At 42.9% G+C, this 22375-nt stretch overlaps 1 protein-coding gene across 5 annotated transcripts in view; it reads left to right on the top strand.

Annotated features, from left to right (window-relative positions):
• Nucleotides 1–22375, top strand: part of LOC117999768 (protein HIRA) — an 89925-nt gene that overhangs the window by 38236 nt on the left and 29314 nt on the right. For all 5 annotated transcript variants that reach the window (XM_034989116.1, XM_034989111.1, XM_034989113.1 and 2 more), the window contains 6 exons: nucleotides 619–689; nucleotides 1587–1692; nucleotides 3775–3990; nucleotides 4974–5059; nucleotides 9474–9671; nucleotides 10814–10975. In XM_034989116.1, coding sequence (XP_034845007.1) covers nucleotides 619–689; nucleotides 1587–1692; nucleotides 3775–3990; nucleotides 4974–5059; nucleotides 9474–9671; nucleotides 10814–10975 — 839 coding nt within the window. The remainder of the gene's footprint in view (nucleotides 1–618; nucleotides 690–1586; nucleotides 1693–3774; nucleotides 3991–4973; nucleotides 5060–9473; nucleotides 9672–10813; nucleotides 10976–22375) is intronic.

Here is a 22375-nt window from a genome sequence, read left to right as displayed (position 1 = left end):
GAATAAAATATTTGCATAAGAGAGGTCAAGAGAAAATAACTCAAGTGTTATAGTGGTTAACTGTGGGTCTGGATTCAAGGCAACTTAAACTGTTTTTGGTGTTGCTGGACTATCCGCACACACTTTGTAGAATGAGCCCATGTGATGTATGTAGCCAGTTACACCAAGCTTTGCATTAATACGTACCAGAACTCCTTGGGCCCAGAGAAGATGTGCTGGCTTCTCTCCGAGCCTGTTGTCCTCTCCTGGGTGCTACTTTTGCTGCTTCATTTTCTACCCAGGCCTTGGCATCCTACACCTGCTTGTAGACGTCTGCTCAGGTCATTTCGTCTGCCTTTCTAGAACCCCCTTCTCCATTTCTGGTTGTCTATGTATAAAGCCATCTCCTCTGCCAGACCACAGCGAGCCCTTCAGACAGGGGCCACACTAAAATGCCTATTTTGGCAGGTTTTGGTTTCCACAGTTTGGGATCTTGCTGATTGCTGTTTGAATAGAGTCAAATATGCCCTGTATGTCAACAAAAACTCAGACCAAGGCTTCTAGGACTGTTGGTGAGCTGAGTGGACAGAAAGCAGTTTTCATTCATTTCATTAACCTTTCCCGCTTCTTTCCCTCCAGCTCACGTGTCTGAAACGGCCTTTGGTTGTCATCCATGAGCTATTCGACAAATCCATCATGGATATTTCCTGGTAAGATGGATTCTTCTTACAATGCACAGGCTAGGAAAAGAGAAGCCACACATTGGAACACGAGGCCTCCGGATGTGATTAGGGTCAGGCAGCCAGGGATTACCCCCACCTCCTACTCCCCAAGGTGTAGCAGCCAGAGCAGACCCCTGGGTGCTGTCTGCACATGATTCAGAAAAGGGCAGCTTGGGCCTGCCATTGGGAGAGTGTCTGCTGCTGTGCTCCTTGCTTTGTTGGCATTTGCCCCTGGAAAATAACTTCCTAGGCAAACTGGCATTTGGGAAATGGAGAGTGCTGTGATTCTGGTTTCACTTTACTTTGTCATTGCATGAACCAGATTAGCACAAGTGCAGAGACACATTTTCTGCTTCTCAGTGACTTCATTTAGATGTATACTTAATGTTTTTTTAAAAGTGGTTTCAAAAACAAATAAAAATGAAATTCTTACAAAATACAAGATGAGAGGGGCGCCTGGGTGGCTCAGTTGGTTAAGCGACTGCCTTCAGCTCAGGTCATGATCCTGGAGTCCCAGGATCGAGTTCCGCATTGGGCTCCCTGCTCAGCGGGGGGTCTGCTTCTCCCTCTGACCCTCTTCCCTCTCGTGCTCTCTGTCTCTCATTCTCTCTCTCAAATAAATAAATAAAATCTTAAAAAAAAAAAAAATACAAGATGAGATATAATTTGCACATTTGCTTAGAATTAGAACTAAAGGACACCAGAACCTGCTAGGGTGTGATTGTCTCCCCTGCCCCCACCCTACCAGGGAATGCCACAGAAGGGAATGAAGGGTTTCTGGCATCTCTGTAAAGTCCTGCATGCCATCCTCCTGGTCCAGCCTTGGAGTTGTAGTAAGCCCCATAGGCACTTGCTCCCCAGGCTGCTAATAGCCATCTCTTTCAGGACTCTGAATGGGCTGGGCATCTTGGTGTGCTCCATGGATGGCTCTGTGGCATTCCTAGATTTCTCCCAGGATGAGCTCGGAGACCCCTTGAGTGAGGAGGAGAAGGTAAGAGAACAGTACACCTTCAGCTAGTGGCCTGAGTGCTGCACTTGCTATCGGGCCATGGAAATAGCCACCACCGCTCTGACAGGCCCCTTCAATTGGACCCTCCTCTTAGGATATACACAGACACATTGTTTCTTAAAGTATTATTGGGTATTTGTCTTTATAGCTCATAATGCTTATCTTCTTTACAAAGTAGATTAAAGATGAGACTCTTATTCATGTCAGAAATCAGTTCTGGAATTAAGAATAAAACAAGTTGGGCATCTTTTCTTGAGCTTATAACTAGCCACACACCGGAAGGTTTTCACCCTGGAAGATAGTGAGAGTGACTCCCAAGGGTCCCTGCTCATGTCACTTTCCTTGTCTTGTAGAGACATAGTTGCCACGGAGCAGCAACTATAACAGTAATACTGGTCATTTCTTAGGACTTACTGCATGCCAGACTCTGGGCCATGTATTTTGCATGTATTATTTCATATGAATTATACAAAACCCTTCAAGCAGGGCTCATTCATTTTATCAATGAGGTAACTAAGCCTCAGAAAATAGTGTGGCTCTTTGCAGAGACTGTATATGACCCTTAGGTATGAGAACAGAACCATGAGCCATGCCCATAGGCCTCCCCACTGTGCTTTGCCCAGGACAGGGTAGCCCATGTGCTCTTCTTCAAGGACTTTGGGAAAGGCCCTGCTTAAAGGACCGTAGACTGAGAAAGCAGACATTTCTATAGATGGGCCTTTGATGACACTTAGTGAAATGTGTTTGTCTGAAAGAAGCCTTATGAAAGCCCAGAGGAGGTGGGCAGCTCTCCCCTTCAAGGTGCAATTACTGGTAGAGGCTCCCTCATAAGCTACTGTGTGGACCTCCCACAATGATGTAAACCCCTTGGGGATAGGGGTCTGCCTTCTTGACATACCTAGAATGGCCTGGTTCCCTAGGAATCACTGGTCAGTGAAGGGATGAGTATCTCACTGGCCTCAGGTCTTCTTTCTACCCTGTCACTGTTGTCAGGTATCCTGGGATTGCTGTGCGCTCCCCTCCCTCTTGTTGAGTCCTGGTTCGTCGGGGGGAGCCCTACAGAATAATACTGTCTAGCTTACCATTTCCCAGATCGCAGGCAGGGATCCCATGTTTAAGAAACATAGGTAAACATCTGCCAAACTCTGAATTCTGCCTCCAGATTTCAGGGAGGGATTGAGGGGAGAAGGGACAGGTAACAAGGGAGGGAGGTTCCTGGCCACATACAGCACACCAGGCCCTGCAGAAATGGGTCCCAGGGCATCACCTCCCCCTGCCCAGTATCCTCTGCTCTGAGGCATATGTCCTGTTGGCCTCAGTTGGTCATTAGCACATCCTTGTATGAATCTGCTTCTCATCACACCGGTCACTCTGATGTGCTGTGGACACTGTCCCTGCCCACTTGGGGTCCTATCTGGTTTGTTGTCGCATGGGACTAGTGAGACCTGGGAAGGTGGAGGGAGGGGCCCTGCTCAGAAGCGTCAGGACATGTTAGGGAACAGCAGAGGCAGAGAAAGATTTCCCTAAGTCTGTTGTGCCAGGCCTTCCCTTACTCTAAGACACTGTTAGCAGCCTCACATCAACTTCCAACCACATGGGGCTGACGACTGCAGACAAGAACAGGGAAAGGAAGCTCTGGATTTTAGCATCTGATTCCCCAAAAAGTGTTTGGGGTCCTTGGAGTGATTTAAGAACCTTACATTAGCAATTTAAGTGTCTTAATTTCAGTTCAGCAAATGTTTATTGCCATTCATTCTGCACCAGACCACGTGGTAGGTGTTTCATCAGTTACTCATTCACTTTCATCCCTGGTTCTAGATACACAAGAGGTTCTAAACATCTAGAGAGGGTGTAAGACTTCTCCAGAGTCATCTAGTCAGCCACAGGCAGAAAAGTGTGGGAGGCGAGGGCAAGCTGGCACCCAGGGCCCTGGGACCACTGCCCAGGACCCTTTCCACTCTCAGAATCAGGAGAGCCAAGATGCAGCTCGCCCACACTAGTGGGCACTAACCACCACTTTGCTGCTCACAACTGGTCTGTTGCACTTCTCTCTGCTTCCCATAGAGCCGCATTCACCAGTCCACATATGGCAAGAGCTTGGCCATCATGACTGAGGCCCAGCTCTCCACAGCCGTCATTGAAAACCCAGAGATGCTCAAATACCAACGCAGGCAGCAACAACAGCAGCTGGATCAGAAGAGTGCCTCGGCCAGAGAGACAAGCTCAGCTGCCTCAGTTGCTGGTGTCGTCAATGGGGAAAGTCTGGAAGACATTAGGAAGGTGAGGTCTCGGCCCCATAGCACTGAGGACTTGGGTACATACCCAGGGACAGGGCAAGGGGAGCATGCAGTCTGTTGAACAGAGTACAGACACAAGTGGTAGGGAGGCAAGTGTATGCTGTGTCTAGAACAGGACCCGGGGTGAGCCAGCTTGGGGCTACTTGGCCCTATTGCCATCAGCTGCATGAGGTAGTAATGGAGCCTAAGGCACTTTATCAAAAGCCTCTTTGTCCCAAGGAGCTCTAGAGGAGGTCATCTCTTGTGGGAACGTCCAGACCTCACTTTTAGCCTTTCTAGGAAATTCTCGATACTGAGAACAGTAGATTTCAGATTCTGACCTTAGGAGATGTCTGTGGGCTCCCCTCTTCTTCCTCTGGAAGCCCATGTCTCACTGTGGACATGGGGCAGGAACAGAGCAGGAAATGTCAGGATCACCTGGGGAACTTAGATCACCTGGGGAGCTTAAACCACCTCCAGGAGCTTGTGCAGGGTAACAAACCTCCCCAGGTAATTGAGACACAATGTGTGACTGGAAACCTTTGATTTTATGAGCCTTCAGTGGAAGAAATGACTCTGATGAGAGAATGTCTGGAGATCACAGCTTAGAGACAAGAGTGGCTTGCAGATGCAGGTTTCCTTCATTCTTTCCTTCAGTAAGCCCCATGGCTGCTGGGCAGGAGTAGCCAAACAGCGCGTGCTCACTGCCCAGGAAACCTGGCCGGGCCTGCAGTACTGGTGATGGAGAGCAAGGTGCTGCAGCCAGTTCAGCTGGGAGCTTTCTGTCCTTGCTGCTTTATTGTGCAGGAAGTTGAACACCCACCTGACAAAAATGTTTGTTTTTTGATTCAGTGGCTTAGTTTAGTTGGACCAGAAAGGCCATAGAAAGGGAAGTTAAAATTCATTTCCTTGGAAGCCTTATTTTTTGATATGTAGAAATATTTGGCAGAAACTTTTCTATTCATATATGTCACTCTACTTTGCCAGAATCTTTTGAAGAAACAAGTTGAGACTCGGACAGCAGATGGTCGCAGAAGAATCACACCTCTCTGCATAGCACAGCTGGACACCGGGTACTTGTTCACTCAACGAGCTTTCTGTGGCCTTATCTGGGGAGGTCTTCCTCTCTCCTTTCACCAGTTAGCACTTTCATAATCAGGGTCTTCACAGGCTCTTGGGCCAATCTGACCCATAGAATCTGCAAATGGGGGCGTTGAGCCCGGCTCCCACCAGCCTCAAAGCCCTGTGGTTCCTACAGAGCCCTTATGCACATTTGACTCATGCAGAAGGTGGGCAGGGAGGAGCCCGTGACAAGCCAGAGGGCGAGGGCGCCTTCACAGGGCCAGTGTGTCCACATGGCCAGCTCTGCTTCATTGTTGGTGGGGCATTGAAGACACCAGGGAGAGAAGTCGGACTGATTTTTTTCTGTTTCATTTTTCCCTTTTATACCCTTCTATATACACACTGTTGAATAGTAAAAACCCAAAGGACATAAACATTACCCGTAATCCAGTCTCTGAGATATAATTACTGTTAACATTTTGGCATCTGTATCTCTGGTCCTTTTTTCCCCACTTGTTCCTGTATCTTGACCTTGCATCCTTTTTAATAAATAGTCCTCTGAAGCATTGGCTTGCTGATTGTCCAGGTTCCCAGGCTGTGAATGCACCATGATTTACTTGACCAGCCCCTTAACTGTGGACTTGTAGTTTGTGTCCAGTGTTTTGTGATTGTAAATGAATCTTTGAGCACAACCGTGACTGTTACTTCAGGATACTTCCCAGAAGTGGAATTGCTGGACAGAGAATAGGGCTCTATGGCACATTTCCCTGAGGGGGCAAAGAAGGGGGAAAGTGGACTCAGTCACCATTTGCTGTGTAGCATCTGTAGTCAGTCTTGCTTTTATATTGGTCATTCTCCCCAAAACAGTGTATGTTGATTCAAAGGATGATAAGGCCCTGCATGAAAGAAATAGACCCCCACTGTCAAGGTGATTCATTCTGGTTTTATACTCATTCAACCAGTCTGCTCAGGGCACCACACACACAGTAGTCCTTTGCACTTTGCACTTGTTCGTCCATGAGCTGTCCGAAATCTTCCTTGAAGTCTGAAGAGACCTTCAGTCATATGATATGCTGATCTGACCTCCTCATGTTAGAGTGTGCAGGTTCTGAGGCCCTGGAGGGCAGAGACCTCACCAGATGGAGCCAGAACCAGGTCTTACTCCTCCAGAAGAGTGGTTTTCCCTTGATCAAGTCTTTTTCCCATTATTAACCTACTAGTGGGTAATGCCATATGCTTACTTTTTATTAGGACCAAATGAGACAGGTATGTGACTGAGCTTTGAACACTGAAGGGCTTGTGGGAGTGAGGGTCCTGGAGGTGGTGGTGATGGTGGCACTTTTCTTCTATGGATCCTTTCAGGCCTTACTTGATGAGGAGACAGAGGTGGTAGGTGGCTTTCTACCTGGCCTTAAACCAACTTTCTGCCACAGGGCACATATTTCTGGCACCAGAACTTGATTCTTTTGGTCTTAAAGGCTGTTTTGCCCTCTTGATTCCCATGTTAAAATGAATAGCAACAGAATAGGTAATGATTAGCTTAGCTAATCAAGCAAGAAAAGAAAAAGCGCAAGTATTTTAAATGGAAATAATCACAGATAAAGAATGAATCAAAAGTTTGAAGGACTTCTGTACTGAATTCTGTGCAAATAAATTTAAAAGTAGATGATTTTGAAGAAAATAAAATTATAAAAACTGAAGAATCTATACAACTAAATTATTATAGAAGAAATAGAAGATGCTATCACAGAGCTAATCTACCAAAAGCCACCAGACTAAGAAGGTATCACAGGGAAATTCTAATAAAGTTTTCATTCTAATCATTCTAATGATTAGAGGGACAGATCATTCTAATACTATTAAAAATACTCCAGTGCATAGAAAAAGAAGGAAAATTTGCAAAACCTTTTTTGAAAGAATATAATATTTACACCAAAAACATGACAAAGATAGAACATAATAAATGCCTGATCAATCTCATTTCTGAATGTCAGTGCAAAGATGTTAAAGAAAATAGTAACAGAAACTTACAGTGTGTTACATTGCTAATACACTATGACCAAGTAAGGTTTACAGGGAAGCAAGGTGGTTCAAATTTTAGGAAACTTAATTTGCTTCTACATGTCAAAAGATCAAAAGAAATATATGATCATCTCCACAAATGCCTAAGAGACATTTTTACTAAATTCAACATTGTTCTGATTTAAAATTTAGTTAAATATGAATAGATGGATACTTCCTTAATTTGATAAAAACTCTCCCTTATTTTAAAGTAAATTCAAAAACTAAACAAGTGTCCACTCTTGCTGACTATACTTTAACATAGTTCTGGAGGTCCTAGCTCATACAGTTAGTCAAGAGAAAGAATAAATTGGAAAGGAGGTGGTAAAATGTATCATTATTTAAAGATGGTATGATCTACAAGAGAATCAACTGGGAAAACTGCCATAGATAATAAAAGAAGACAATAAAATGACTGGATACAACCGATCAAGTAGCAGCAACTACCTTTAGAAGATATAAAGGAAGAAATCACTTTCACAAATGCAATAGCTAGAATGTAACAAAAAAATGTAGATCCTTATGAAGAAAAAATTTAAGACTGAGAGAACTAAAAGAAAATTCAAAGAAATAACTAGAAATGCATACCATTTATTCCCTAGGGTGACTCAACATCATAAGATGATCGATCTCTCTCAACATGAGCCCATACAAATAATTAACAGGAGTTTTCAGAATTAGGCTGATTCTAAATTTATGTGGAAAAATAAGTAAGAATAGAAGAATATATATAGAAGAAATATTTCTGAAAAGGAAAATCAGAGAATACTAGCTCCACCAGAAATTAAAACTTATAAACTATAATAAAATGGATACTAACACACGAACAGAGTAATAGACTACAATGGAAAACACAAAAGTAAACCCAAATATTTATGGGAATTTTAAAGGTAGCATTTTGCATCAGTGATGAAACATCAGCTAATCTAATAAATGAGAGTCCGGACTACCTACCCTCTAGAAACAAAGTTACCTCACAACTTAAAATTAGATAGATTCTGAACAGCTCAGAGATTTTTTTTTTCTTAATGTTTAGCTTTTTTGTTTAACATTTTAGAAGATTCCCTAAAAGAATATTTTTATGATCTCAGGGGTTAAAAAAAAGTCATTTTTTAAAATGGCATAAAATTTAGACCACACAAAAATAACGTTTTGGGGGCAAGGAAAATTGCACCATAAAAAGTCGCTCAAGCTCCATGATGGTTGTAAATATTACTTAAAAATAAAATCTTAAAAAAAAAATATCCTAGGGAAAATACTTCTTCTTGCTCATATAGGGAATTTTTTAGTATGTTAAATAGGTCTTGCAATCAATAATAAAGACCAGTAACCAGATAGAACAAAATACAAAGGATATAAACAGTTCACCAAAAAAAGGAAATCAGGTGCTTCTATATGAAAAAATTTCAATCTCACATCAAAATAATTGCAAATTAAAACTACAGTAAGGTACTGTTTTTCATCAGATTGTCAAGTTATCAAATTGGTAAGACTTGGTGGGAGTTTGGGGAAATAAGCACTCTCATACACAGCTGGAATTTAAACCTCCAAGGAAGGCACTTTAGAACTATTAATCAGAACTCATTAATGAACATTCTATCTGCTGCTGCAATTCCACTTCTAGGAATTTATCCCATGTAATATGTGAAACAACTAGTGCAATGACGATTATGATAGGGAGCATCTTTGAGCAGCTACTGTGTGTTCTAAATGTGTGCTACACTGACCACATTAGTCCTGACCTCATGGGGAGGGTCCTGTCACTTTCTGTTTTGCAGATAGGAATCTGAAGCACAGAGTGGTTGAAGTGCCCAAGGTCCCAGCGCTTGTGTATGGCAAAGGAGTGAGACCCTGGCTGGATTGGCCCAGGGCCCTTAGCCTTAGCACTGCAGTATCTTGCCTCCTGCTACAGCAGTGTCTATTACAGAAAAAGCTGGGAGACAGCCCTGGCATTCCTCAGTAGAGGCTGGTTAGGTAAATTATGGTATATCCATACAGCCCATAATGAAAGGGAGTTTTACTCCGTATGCTGCATTTCATGACTTCTGAGACACATGTTGCACATTTTAGCATCTCTGAAGTCGGTACATTTTATAATCAGTGGCATCTAACAATTACATTTGGTAGTAATTTTTTCTTTCTTAGTGGTACATAAAGTACCAGTTCATCTTAGATTCAATTACACATAGTGTATGACATAATTTTAGTTTTCTTTTTACTTTTCTGTAACTTTGCACATTTTCTTCCACAAAAAGACTTCATCTTTGGACCCAGAAAAAAATTACTTCAAACATAGAAAGTACTTGATGTGGTGTCTAATTTCCCAGGCTGATTTCCCAGGCTGATTTTTGTTCTTGACAACAGGGACTTCTCCACGGCATTCTTTAACAGCATCCCACTCTCGGGCTCCCTGGCGGGCACCATGCTCTCCTCTCATAGCAATCCACAGCTACTGCCCCTGGACTCCAATACCCCCAACTCCTTTGGCGCCTCGAAGCCCTCCACAGAGCCTGTGGCTACAACTGGCGCCAGGCCGGCTGGTGATACTGTCAGTAAGGACAGGTGAGTGGGCATGCCAAGGCTTGCTCCTGTCCCTGGGGAAAGTTCAGGTTTGGACACAGTTCCACTGACACTTCATGGCTTCTTCAATAAAAAAAGAAAGAGATGCTTGATTTTTTTTATGAGGGCCTGCTTGGGAGGGGGACCTTGTTCAGGTGAGTCTCTTGATACACAGGACCACAAGGACTTCACCTCCTGGGGCAAGATGCAGGCCCAAGATGTGCTCCTAAAGGTGGGAACCGGCCAGGGATACATCGCCGGCCGCAGGGTCAGCCCCACCTCTCAGCAGGTCTGCACTGGAAGTGGCTTAGGCCCCCACTGCACAGTCAGGAGCATTGCCACACCAGTTATCTCAGGAAGGGTATCTGGGGAAGGACAGACAGCTCCAGATCTGTGAGACATTTTAACAGTTGGCCCTGCACATCCTGGGAGAGGAGGAGGGGGCTCCCAGATGCCTGCCAGGTGTCTGGTATGGGGTCCAGGCAGGTGGATGTGGTCAGTAGGAGGCTCCATGGCTTTGGGACTCAGCATGTGTGATGTGCTTGGGCATGGGGGAAAGTTTACAGGCTCAAGCCTAGGCCTCTCCTGTGGAAAAGACAAGGGCTATGGGGTGTGCACTTGGAGGAGAGTATGAAGAATGCATAATTGCCAAGGTAAGATGAGAGGGGCCACCCAGGCCACAGTGTGTTTGGCCAAGGATGAAGGCCAGGGATAGACCGTGGCTTCAGGACTCTGGGTGGGGACTTCTCTCATCAGACCATTTGTTGAAGCAGGAAAAGCTGGTGGTTTGGGGTGGAGATGCTGTATTCAGGTTGTGGAGATATGGCTGTATGGTGAGAAAAAAGGGTTGTAAGAGCCACTTTCTAGGCCTCATGCTACCCCAGAAGCTCTCAGAACAATGCAGTGGGGCAAATGTGAGTGTATTTGCTCATGACCTTCTTAGATAGCCAGACTTCAGATTTTAACACATGAAAGTATTGAAAGAAATAGCAGTATTAGATTATATCTTGAAATTGGGTTTATATAACTTTGGTATTTGTGCCCCTTTTAGTTGGCTCCAAGTAACACAAATCTGGGACTCCTAAATGCTTGATGGATTGTGCTTGACATGCCCTCCCATCTTTTTACCCCACCCCCACCCCCAGTGTGAATGCTACCTCTACTCCTGCTGCATCGTCACCCTCTGTGTTAACGACCCCGTCCAAGATTGAACCCATGAAAGCATTTGACTCCAGATTCACGGAGCGGTCCAAAGCCACTCCAGGTGCTCCTGCCTTGACCAGTGTGACTCCAACAGCTGTGGAAAGGTAGGTGGTGGCTATGTGGGGCCCCGAGAGACCAGGGAGGGTATAGGCTCAGCCAGCAGTGCAGTGTCTGCTTTCCCTCCCAGCAGCTTGCCTTCCCATGCAGGAGCAGACTCTGGTCCCTCTGTACTCGGGAGCCTCTGGGTCCAAGGAGAAAGGAGCAGCTTCTTCAAGTGGGAAGATGGTTGGAAGGAGCCATGGGGGCCATGGAACAGGCATAAAGGACAATGAAGGCAATGACACCAGGGCTGGTCAGTGCAGAGGCTATGCTGAGAATCAGGTGGTCATTTGAATAGAGCCCAGAGTGCCCAGAAGAGGAGCAGGAGATTGGCTCTGATACTGTTGCACCATGAAAGTAATGGCCCGCTCAGACACTGACCAGGCATTTGGGAGCTTGAGATAAAAGTGATAGAGGAGAGGTTTTTTTTGTTTGTTTTAAAGGTTTTATTTATTTATTTGACAGAGAGAGACACAGCGAGAGAGGGAACACAAGCAGGGGGAGTGGGCGAGGGAGAAACAGGCTTCCCGTGGAGCAGGGAGCTGGATGCGGGGCTCGATCCCAGGACCCTGGGATCATGACCTGAGCGGAAGGCAGATGCTTAACGACTAAGCGACCCAGGCGCCCCTAGAGGAGAGGTTTTTATGAAATTAGGCTTCTGAGCTCTTCCAGGCTCTATGCCACTCGCCCATTCTCTGCACCTCCCTTAGCACACAGCAACCAAGCCATATAGGATGTAGTCTGTTTCTTGGAATTGTAGGAGTCCTCTTGAGGTGGCTTTGGGACTCAGCATGTGTGTGTGTTGGCACAGAACTTTTCTGATTCCTGGGGAGCATATCCCCACCCCCACGACTATGAATCCACCATGACACAGAGCTCATTGCATAGCCAGTGAGGTGGGGGCTGAGGGAGTTAGAGGTGGGCTGGGCCAGCTTCCTACAGAGGGTCCAAGGGCTTAAGTGATGTCCTCTTGGGGTTACACTCCACCTTGAGGCCATAGGGGCTCAGCAGCCCTTTGCCACTATCAGCCGAATTCAGGGACATTGGTCATAGACTCTTGCAGTAGCCACACAACCAGCAGGTGCTTAATGAAAGGAGCATTTGTGATGAGACTTGACCTTGCAGTAGATGATGTCTTGGAGCTAAAGCTGTAGTACACTGTCCCCAGGACTTGACTCATCTCAAAATTGCTTATCTGATCAGGATTTGTTCTCCTTGGAGAATAGCCTCTGGAAACCAGCATGGGAGGACTCTCCCTTCAAGTCAGCTGCTGCATCTATGACCTTGGTGCAGGACCTCATATTCTACTCTGTAGTGTGATCACGCCTATTTTCGTATACAGATCTTCAGTGTGATCTCTTTATCTAGCAGTTCCTCTGTCCAGCAGTATGGAGGATCTGAAAACCTTCCTGCTGCTTAGTACTCTGAAATGGTGGATGAACTGCAGTAGATATCCTTAAAACATGTAACCAGTTCATGAGAAAGTAAGGGAAGTCCCCAGGAGCCAAAATCTAAGGGTGGTAAACAAAACAACCAGAGCAGCGGGCAGCACCACACTGTGGGTGTTGGGCTGGGGGTTACTGACACGGTGGGTGACCTTGAGTTTTAATGGCCACACAGATTCAAGACGGGGCCTTGGACCTGAGCCATGTAGGGGGTTAGAACTAAGATACTACCCTTAAGTCAAGCTGCTTGAGAAAGTACACCTCCAGCGAGGGAGAGGACAGAAAAAACCTGAAGGGCAGCATGAGAACATGGCCAAAAAGTTGAAATGTCTCAGCCAGTCCTCAGGGTTAGGAAAACAGACTGTATATCCATAGACCTGCCCTCCTGTGGACTGGGGATGTTTAACGCTACCCAGGTCATCTGGAAACCAAGCAAAGAAATGAACACAAAAGGAGATTTTGGCCTAATTAACACCCAGAGGCACTTGGCAAAACTGATGCAAACTCCCCCTGCCAACGACATTTCCCTGACCCCCCAAGATGTACTGCATTCCCACTGATGAAGCACAGTCAAAAAGGGACTCAAAATCCAAAGGAACAAAACACATGAAGAAACAGTGCATTCCACACAAATGTCAGGAGAAATAATGAGCAGGTTAGACCTTTTCATAAATTTGATCATATATCAGAGAATTGCCAGATAAAGACAGATAAATAAATACGCTTAAATAATCAAAGACATGAGAGATAAAACAGGAAATGTGAGGAAAGGCTAATTTACCATCCCTTACACATAAATTAACCCAAAGATGGATCAAAGAACTAAATGTAAGAGCTAAAACTTTAAAACTCAGAAGAAAACAGATGTAGATATATATGATCCTTGATTAGGAAACTGTTTCTTAGATATACCTAAAGCACAAGCAACTAAAGAACTAAACAACTAAAACCAACTAAAAGATTTAGGATCCAAAATGTATAAAGAACTTAAAATTCAACAATAGAATTAGTTAGAATAACCCAATTTAAAAATGAACAAAGGATTTGAATAGAAATTTCTCCAAAAATATACAGATGACCAATAAGCACATAAAAAGACTCTCAATGTCTTTAGTCATCAGGGAAATGCAAATCGGAAATCACAATGAGATACCACTAGGATGGCTATAATCAGAAAGTCATAATAAGAAGTGTTGGTGAGGGGGCGCCTGGGTGGCCAGTCAGTTAAGCGTCTGCCTTCGGCTCAGGTCATGATCCCAGAGTTGGGATAGAGCCCCATATTGGGCTCCCTGCTCAGCAGGGAGCCTGCTTCTCCCTCTCCTTCTGCCTGCCACTCCCCATGCTGTGCTCTCTCTCTCTCTCCCTGTCAAATAAATAAATAAATCTTAAAAATTAATATATTAAGAAGTGTTGGTGAGGATGGGAAGAAATCAGAACCCTCATAAATTGCTGGTGGGATTATAAAAGGGTTCAACTGCTTTAGAACACAATCTAGCAGTTTCTGAAATATAAAATAGAGTTATAAACATACAGTTACCATATGGCTCAACAATTTCATACCTACATATATACCCAAGAGAACTGAAAACATATATTCATGTAAAAATTTGTACACAAATGTTCAATCAGTATTACTCATAATAACCACAAAGTAGAAACAACCCAAATGTCTATCAGCTGATGAATGGATAAACAAAATGTGGTATACCCATTCAATATATTATTTGGCAATAAAAAGTAGTAGAGTACTTATACGTGCTGCCACACATGCAAGCTTTGAAAACATGCTAAATGAAGGGAGCCAGTCACAAAGGACCACATGTTGTTTGATTCCACTGATAATGAAATGTCCAGAATAGACAAATTTACAGAGACAGAAAGTAGGTTAGTGGTTGCCAGGGATGAGGGGAGGGAAGGTTGGGATGATTGCTAGTGGATACAGAGTTTCTTTTTGGGATTATGAAAATGCACTGGTGTTAGATAGTGGTGGTGGTTGCATAACCTTACAAATACACTAAAAACTACTGAATTTTATACTTTAAAATGATGAATTATGGCTCAAAAGGAATAATGCACCATCAAGAAAGACCAGATAGGTTTGGAAATAAACCAAAAATTACATACATACATTTATTTATTTATTATTTTTTAGAGAGGGGATGGGGAGAGGGAGAATCTTAAGCAGGCTCCACGCTAGGCTTGGAGCCTGACGCAGGGCTCAGTCTCACAACCCTGAGATCATGACCTGAGCTGAAATCAAAGAGTTGGACACTTAACTGACTGAGCCACCCAGGCGTCCCTCAAAAATTACTTTTAAAAAAGAAAAATAAAAATCATTGCAATTGAGACAGAACAGAGAACATTAGAAACAGCAGATAAGACCAGCTGAACAGAGCATTACATCTGAGGAACTGGCTGATGCAGAGGTGAGGAAGTGAAACTTAAGGAGGAGAGGCTAGAGATAAGAGGGCAGACAGTAAGGACAATGTGTACCTAGCAAGCGTTCCCCCAAAGAGGGCACGCTGTGGGGTACTTGTCAAGAGGAAGTAGCTGATATTTTACAGGCTTAACTCAAATGTTGAAACCTCAGTTTGGAAATGGAGTGAGTTCTGAACAGAATAAGGAAAACTAAACCCCCACCTTACAGAAACTAAGAGCACCGTAGACAGAAATTTCTTTTTTGTTGTTGTTGAGGAAGGCACCCCACGTTTGTCTAATAGGTTTCCATGACCTTTGTCATACTGTTTTCTGTCTCTTGGGGAATACAAACCCTGATTGGGGAAGCACATGGAATACCCCTTGAATTAGGCTGCTAGAAAGGAAAGTCTTGACAGCATGATCTGGTGCCACCATGACTGGCCCCTCAGCAGCTGTGTCCCTAAGGTCACACAGGACCTTTCAGCCTCACTTACAGCTCCAGGAACGACTATAGAATAAGGGAGCATCAAGTTTGTCATTCACTTGAAATTGGCAGTGAGTGAGCATTCACTTAGGGCTGATTTTCCTGCCTCTAAGCAGTTAGGAGCATTTGGTGAGACTCCCAAGAGCCTGGTGCTAAATTCTAAGGAGTTACGTTTAGATCCTCATATGAGGAAAATAGAATAAAATAAAGCACAGTATCTTTAATAAAAGCTTTACAGAAAATGCAACTTTTTTTTTTAAAGATTTTATTTATTTATTTGACAGAGCAAGTGAGCGAGCACAAGCAGAGGGAGAGGGAGAAGCAGGCTCCCCACCTAGCAGGGAACCCACTGCAGGGCTCAATCCCACTGAGCCAAAGGCAGTCGCTTAACCAACTGAGCCACCCAGGTGCCCCCAAATGCAGCTTTCTTGATATGGCTGTTTCTTGTAACCCTTTAAATCACCCATCAGTGGAGGTCTTCCTTTGGGGGCACAGTGTCATGCATAGTTAGGAGCAGCACTCAGAACCATACACGTTAAGTCCTAACCCCCCACTTTATGGTGGGGTGATCTTAAGACACACAGTCTTTCGCAGCCCATCTCCCCCCTAGGCAGAATGGCTCTCTGAGAAGCACCTGACTCATAGGAGATATATCTTGAGGACTGAAGAGTAAGGGACTGCCTGTAAAACCATATCTTGATCCTGGTCTCACAGTGAGCAGCACATCAGTTCTGCTATTACTCCTTCATTATACTTCATGGTGGTTTGGCAATTTAGTCTCTGCAACCTGACTGGTACTTCTTTGCCAAGAGTGTTAGGTGAGTCTGGGGGCCTAATGCTAGCCTCCCAGGTGCAGGGTGGCAGTCCTAGTTGAACCTGTGGGTGGGTCCTCCACTCCACCCTGCCTTAGGGCTATGTGTCAGGGAAAGGCACAGAGCAGGGGTTCCAAGTTGGCCTGTGCAGGCAGAACCTAGGTTGGAGCCCATTTGTAAGTGAGGCATCTCTGGCCAGCTGTGCTCTTCCTAAGCAGATATCTGGATCTAGAGGACAACTGCTATAGATCCATAGCCTGGTGCTTGTAGGAGTACTAGTGATCTCTGATACGGGCCCACACAGGCTGGGAAGTGCAGTTTTCAGTGGGTCCCTAGCCTTAGGAGCCCTGAATGGGATGTCAGGTAGAGGCAGAAGGTGGGGAGACTACTGAGGGCTCTCCAAGAAGTCTCAGCCATAGAGAGTGGTGCAGCCTGAGCTAGGGCTATGCTAAGCAAAGTGAAGTTCATGCACTGGTACTGAGCTTAGAAAGTGATCAAATAATTTTGAAGCTTATATGATAGTTTGACATTGCTATGACATTCTTACTGTATTTTATAAAACTATACACAAAAGTCTAAAATTTTTTGAAAGGATTTTGGGAAACACTAATGTAGTGTTTCTAGAACATCAAGCTACACCCAGAGGTGGATGTTTTGCCCTTCTGTAGGGCATCAGAGGAATCGGGAGCAGGCTCTTTGGTTTCATGGAGAAGAACTAGGAGTTTCTGGGTTTTCCCAGTTCTGTACATGGGTACAGATAGAAAGAGTTCAGGATTTGTAGACCCTGGTGTGCCTGTCTACCTTTCTATAACCTAGGGTTACCAGTAGGAAGAACAGCAGAAGACATTGCCCAAAGGAGGGGCTAAAATTGCATACCAATAAATTAGATAAATGAAATGGAGACAGTCCTAGAAAGACATGAACTACCAAAACTAACACAAGAAGAAATAGACAATCTGAATAGACCTATAACAAGTGAAGAGTTTGAATTAGTAATCCAACAACAACCTACAAAGAAAAGCCCAGACCCAGATGGCTTTACTAATTTATTCTACCAATCAATTAAAGAATTAATGACAATTCTTCATAAACTCTTTTTTTAAAGATTTTATTTATTTATTTATTTGACAGAGACACAGCGAGAGAGGGAACACAAGCAGGGGGAGTGGGAGAGGGAGAAGCAGGCTTCCCGTGGAGCAGGGAGCCTGATGTGGGGCTTGATCCCAGGACCCTGGGTTCATGACCTGAGCCAAAGGCTTAACAACTGAGCCACCCAGGCGCCCCTCTTCATAAACTCTTAAAAAATAGGAGAGGGGCACCAGGCTGGCTCAGTCAGTGGAGCGTGTAACTCTTGATGTCAAGGTTGTAGGTTCAAACTCCATGTTGGTGTAGAGATTACATAAAAATAAAATCTTTAAAGAAAAAAAAAATAGAGAACATTCCCCAACTCGTTCTATGAGGCCAGTATCATCAGGATACCAAAAGCAGACAATGATATCACAGAAAAGAAAACTACAATATTTCTTATGAATAAGGACACAGAAATCCTCAAAAATACAACAACATATATATATTCTTTTTTAATCATATACAACGACTAAGACTTATCCCAGAATACAAGGTTGGTTCAACATATGAAAATCAGCTGATGTAATATACTATATCAATAGAATAAAAACAGACACCCCATGATTGAATCTAGCACCCATTCATGACCTAAACAAATAACAAACTAGGAGTAGAATGGACCTCCCTCAACATGATAAAAGGACATCTTTGAAAAACCCACATAACTAAGATCATACTTAATGGTAAAAGACTGGATGTTTTCCCCCTAAGGAAAATGAACAGGAACAAGACAAGGGTGTCCACTCTCGCCATTTCTTTTCAACATTGTACTAGAGTTTCTAGACTAAATGACTTGAAGGTTGCAAGATACAAGATCAATATACATTTCTATACGCTTGTAAAGAACAATCAAAAAAAAAAACTTAAGACAACAGTTCTATTTACAGTAGCACAGAAAAAAATAAAATGTTTAGAAATAAATTTAACAAAAGAAATACAGCATGGGGCGCCTGGGTGGCTCAGTTGTTAAGCATCTGCCTTCAGCTCAGGTCATGATCCCAGAGTCCTGGGATCGAGCCCTGCATTGGGCTCCCTGCTTGGCGGGAAGCCTGCTTCTCCCTCTCCCACTCCCCCTGCTTGTGTTCCCTCTCTCGCTGTCTCTCTCTGTCAAATAAATAAAATCTTAAAAAAAAAAAAAAAGAAATACAGCATAAAAATTATACTTTGGAAACTACAACACGTTGTTGAAAGAAATTAAAGACCTAAATAAATGGAAAGACATTCCATTGAATGTCTTGATATTGTTAAGATGGTAGTAGCCCCCAAATTGATTTACAGATTCAATGCAGTCCTTTGCAAAATTCCATCTGGGAATACATGTGGGAAGTCAAGGGCCCCCAAATAGCCAAAATAGTCTTGGGAAAAAAAGAGCAAAGTTGGAGAACTCACACTTCCTGAGTTCAAACTTTAGTACAGAGCAGTAATAAGACAGTGTGGTACTAGCACAAGGATAGACATGTAGATCAGAAGAACAGAACTGAAATCCCAGAAATAAACTCACATGTCTGCGGTCAGTTGATTTTCAACAAGGGTGCCAAGACCATTCAATGGAGAAAGAAGAGTCTTACTAACAAATGTTGCTTGCATATGTGTTATCCACATATGCAAAAAAATAAAGTTGGATCCTTCACACTGCATATAAAAATTAACTCAAAATCAATCAAAGAACTAAATTTAAGAGTCAAACTACAAAACTCTTTGTGACTTTGGATTTGTTAATGGATTCTTAGATATGACAGCAAAATCACAAGTAATCAAAGAAGAAATAGATAAATTGGATTTCGTTAAAATTTAAAACTTTTATGCTTTAAAGGAAACCATTAAGATGGTGGGGGGAAAAATGGAGAAAATATTTGCTAATCCTATATCTAATAAAGGACTTGTGTCTAGAATACAAGTATTCTTACAACTCATACAACTCAGTAGTAGACTAATGATGCAATTTTTAAGTGGGCCAAGGATTTAAATAGGCGTTTTTAAAAATATGATATACAAGAGGTGTCTGGGTGGCTCAGTCAGTTGAGCATCTGACTCTTGATTTCAGCTCATGTCATGATCTCAGAGTCCTGGGATCGAGCCCCGCATCAGGTTCCATGCTCAGTGGGGAGTCTGCTTGGGATTCTCTCTCTCTCCTTCTGTCCCTCTCCCTGCTCACGATCTCTCTAAAATAAATAAAAATCTTTTTAAAAAATATGATATACAAATAGCCAATAAGCAAATGAAAAGATACTCAACATTATTAGTTATTGGGGAAATACAAGTAAAACCACAAGATTCTACTTCATAGTGCTAGGAAATCAAAAGATAAATACTAAGTGTTGGCATCAATGTGAAGAAATTGGGACTTTCGTACACTGCTGGTGGGAATATAAAAAGGTACAGACACTTTGGAAAATAGTCCGGCAGTTCCTTAAAAAGTTAAACATAGACTTAACATTTGACACAGGAGTTTCAGTCCTGGGTAAAAACACCCAAGAAAAATGAAAACATGCCTACACAAATAACTTTTATATGAATGTTCATATCAGCATTTTTTACAACAGCCAAAAGCTTGAAACCAACCAAATGTTTATTACCTGAAGTATGGATAAGCAAGGTGTGGTTATCCATACAATGAAATATTACTCAATCATAAGAAAGGAGTAAAGTACCAATACAGTCTACAGCATGAATAAACCTTGAAAACATGCTAAGTGAAAAAACCAATCCTGAATATTTCATATTCTGTGATTCCGTTTATAGGAAGTGTCCAGAATGGGGACATCTATGGCAATAGAAAGTAGATTAGCGGTTTCCCAAGCTGTGGTGAATAGGAGAATTGGTTAGAGGGGAGGGGTTATAATGAAGAGGTACAGGGTTTCTTTTTGAGATAATGAAAATATTCTGAAATTGCTATTGTGATTGTTGCACAACTTTGTGAAGACACTAAGAACTATTGAATTGTATCCTTTAAATTCATGAATTGTATGGTATGTGGGTTACATCTCAGTAAAGCTGTTCCCAAAAATACACACATTGCACACATACATATATACATGTACACATACAGGTATACACGGATTGCAATGGAGAAGTACAAGAAAAGGCATGAGATACTGTGTTTCTATGTCAGCAGCACCTAGGACTTTTTTTTTTTTTTTTTAAGATTTTATTTATTTATTTGACCGAGAGAGAGAGAGAGCACAAGTAGGCAGAGCAGCAGGCAGAGGGAGAGGGAGAAGCAGGCTCTCTGCTGAGCAGGGAGCCCAATGCAGGGCCTGATCCCAGGACCCTGGGATCATGACCTGAGCCAAAGGCAGACGCTTCCTTGTCCGAGGAAAACAGCTGCATCCTCGAGACGTACTGGGAAGCAAGGGTTTTGGGTGAATGTGTTAACCTGCCTCTAGACTTCCAGCCTACCTCCGGTGCCCAGCCCAGCCGTCCCTGCTGCAGCCCAGCTGTCCCCACAGCCCACGTCCTTCTGTCCTGCCCGTTTCTCCTGCCTAGTGGGCATTTGTGCAATTCGGGACTTTATTTCCACAAACTGACCCTTGTATCAGTAGTCTTGAGATTTAAGGACCTTCCTTCAGCTCTGAACAGCTTTTCCCCTCCATTCCAATCCAAAGATTTAACATGAACCTTTCCCTTTGACTTCTTTGTGGGTGGCTTCTTTGCTGTTGACATTCTCAGTCCTGTTACCTTTATGTCTCCAATGGTGAAAATCAGTCAAATCAGTCCAATAAAATACGAACTAAGTAAAAAAAAAAAAAAAAAAACAAAGGCAGACGCTTAACCTACAGAGCCACCCAGGCGCCCTAGCACCTAGGACTTCTAAGTGGAGTTTTTTATAGGCTTTTGTTTTGAAAGCTTCCCAACCTTCAGCAACATTAAACATCTTTGTAGCCTTCACCTAGATTCACCAGTTTTTGTCACTTTTGCAAGTTTTGATTTTACTTTTACTCTACAACACACATGATAGAAACACAACACTTCTTCCTGCTGTGAGAGTCGCTTCCTAAGCAAGGATGTTCTCCTTCATAATCCTATTCACACTCCAGTAGGTATTTAATCCTACACTTTAAAGTTTTTTTTTTAATTTTTATGAAGTACTGTCCATCATTTAGAGTTTTCTCTTTGTACTGTACAGTTGTATGCGTTTTGACAAATGCGTAATGTCTTTTATCCAGCGTTATAGCATCATGCATGGTAATTTCACCTCCCTAAATATCCCTTGTACTTCAGCTATTCATCCCTCCCTTCCTCTTACCTGAACACCTGACAATCACTGAACTTTTTCTGCCTCCATAGTTTTGCCTTTTCTAGAATGTTGTATAATTGGAATCATACTGTATATACCCTTTTCTGATGGGTGTGTTTCACTTAGCAATGTAATGTTCTTACATGCATTTTCATGGTTTGATAGGTCTTTTCTTTTTATTACCAAATAATATTCCATTGTATGAATGTACCACAGTTTGTACGTACTACCATAGTTTATCCATTCCCCCATTGAAGGATACCTTGATTGCTTCCATTTTCGGGCAGTTATGTATAAACATTATATAAGGCTGCTATGAACATTCATGTGTAGGTTTTTGTGTGAATAAATGTTTTCAACTCAGTTGGGCAAATACCTAGGAGTGCAATCACTGGGTTGTGTGGTGAGATTAGGTTTAGCTTTATAAGAAACGGCCAGACTGTCTTTCACAATGACTGCATTTCCACCAACAATGAATGAGTTCCTTTGATCCACATCCCTGTCCACATTTGTTATAAGTTTTTTTAGATTTTAGCCATTCTAATAAGTGTTGAGTGATCTCTTATTGTTGTGTTTATTTTCAGTTCCCCGATTTTCACTTCTAGTGTTGACCATCTTTTCATATGCTTATTAGCCATCTGGATCTTCTTTGGTGAGGTGCCTGTTTACATCTTTTTATTTTTTAGATTAGGTTGCTTGTTTTCTTACTGTCAAGTTCTACAAATTCTTTGTATATTTTGGATACAAATCCTTACTCGGATAATGTGATTTGCAAGTACTGTCTTCCAATCTTTGGCTTGTCTTTTCATTCTTTTAACAATGTCTTAGAGCAGAAACTTCTAATGTTAATGAAGTCCTACAGAACCAGATTTTTTCTGTCA

The sequence above is a fragment of the Mirounga leonina genome, unplaced genomic scaffold, assembly GCF_011800145.1.
Source record: "Mirounga leonina isolate KUSES-001 unplaced genomic scaffold, KU_Mleo_1.0 Mir_481, whole genome shotgun sequence".
Taxonomy (NCBI): Eukaryota; Metazoa; Chordata; class Mammalia; order Carnivora; family Phocidae; genus Mirounga; species Mirounga leonina.
The sequence above is the reverse complement of the archived record's forward strand: the minus strand, read 5'-3'. Positions and strand labels throughout refer to the sequence as shown.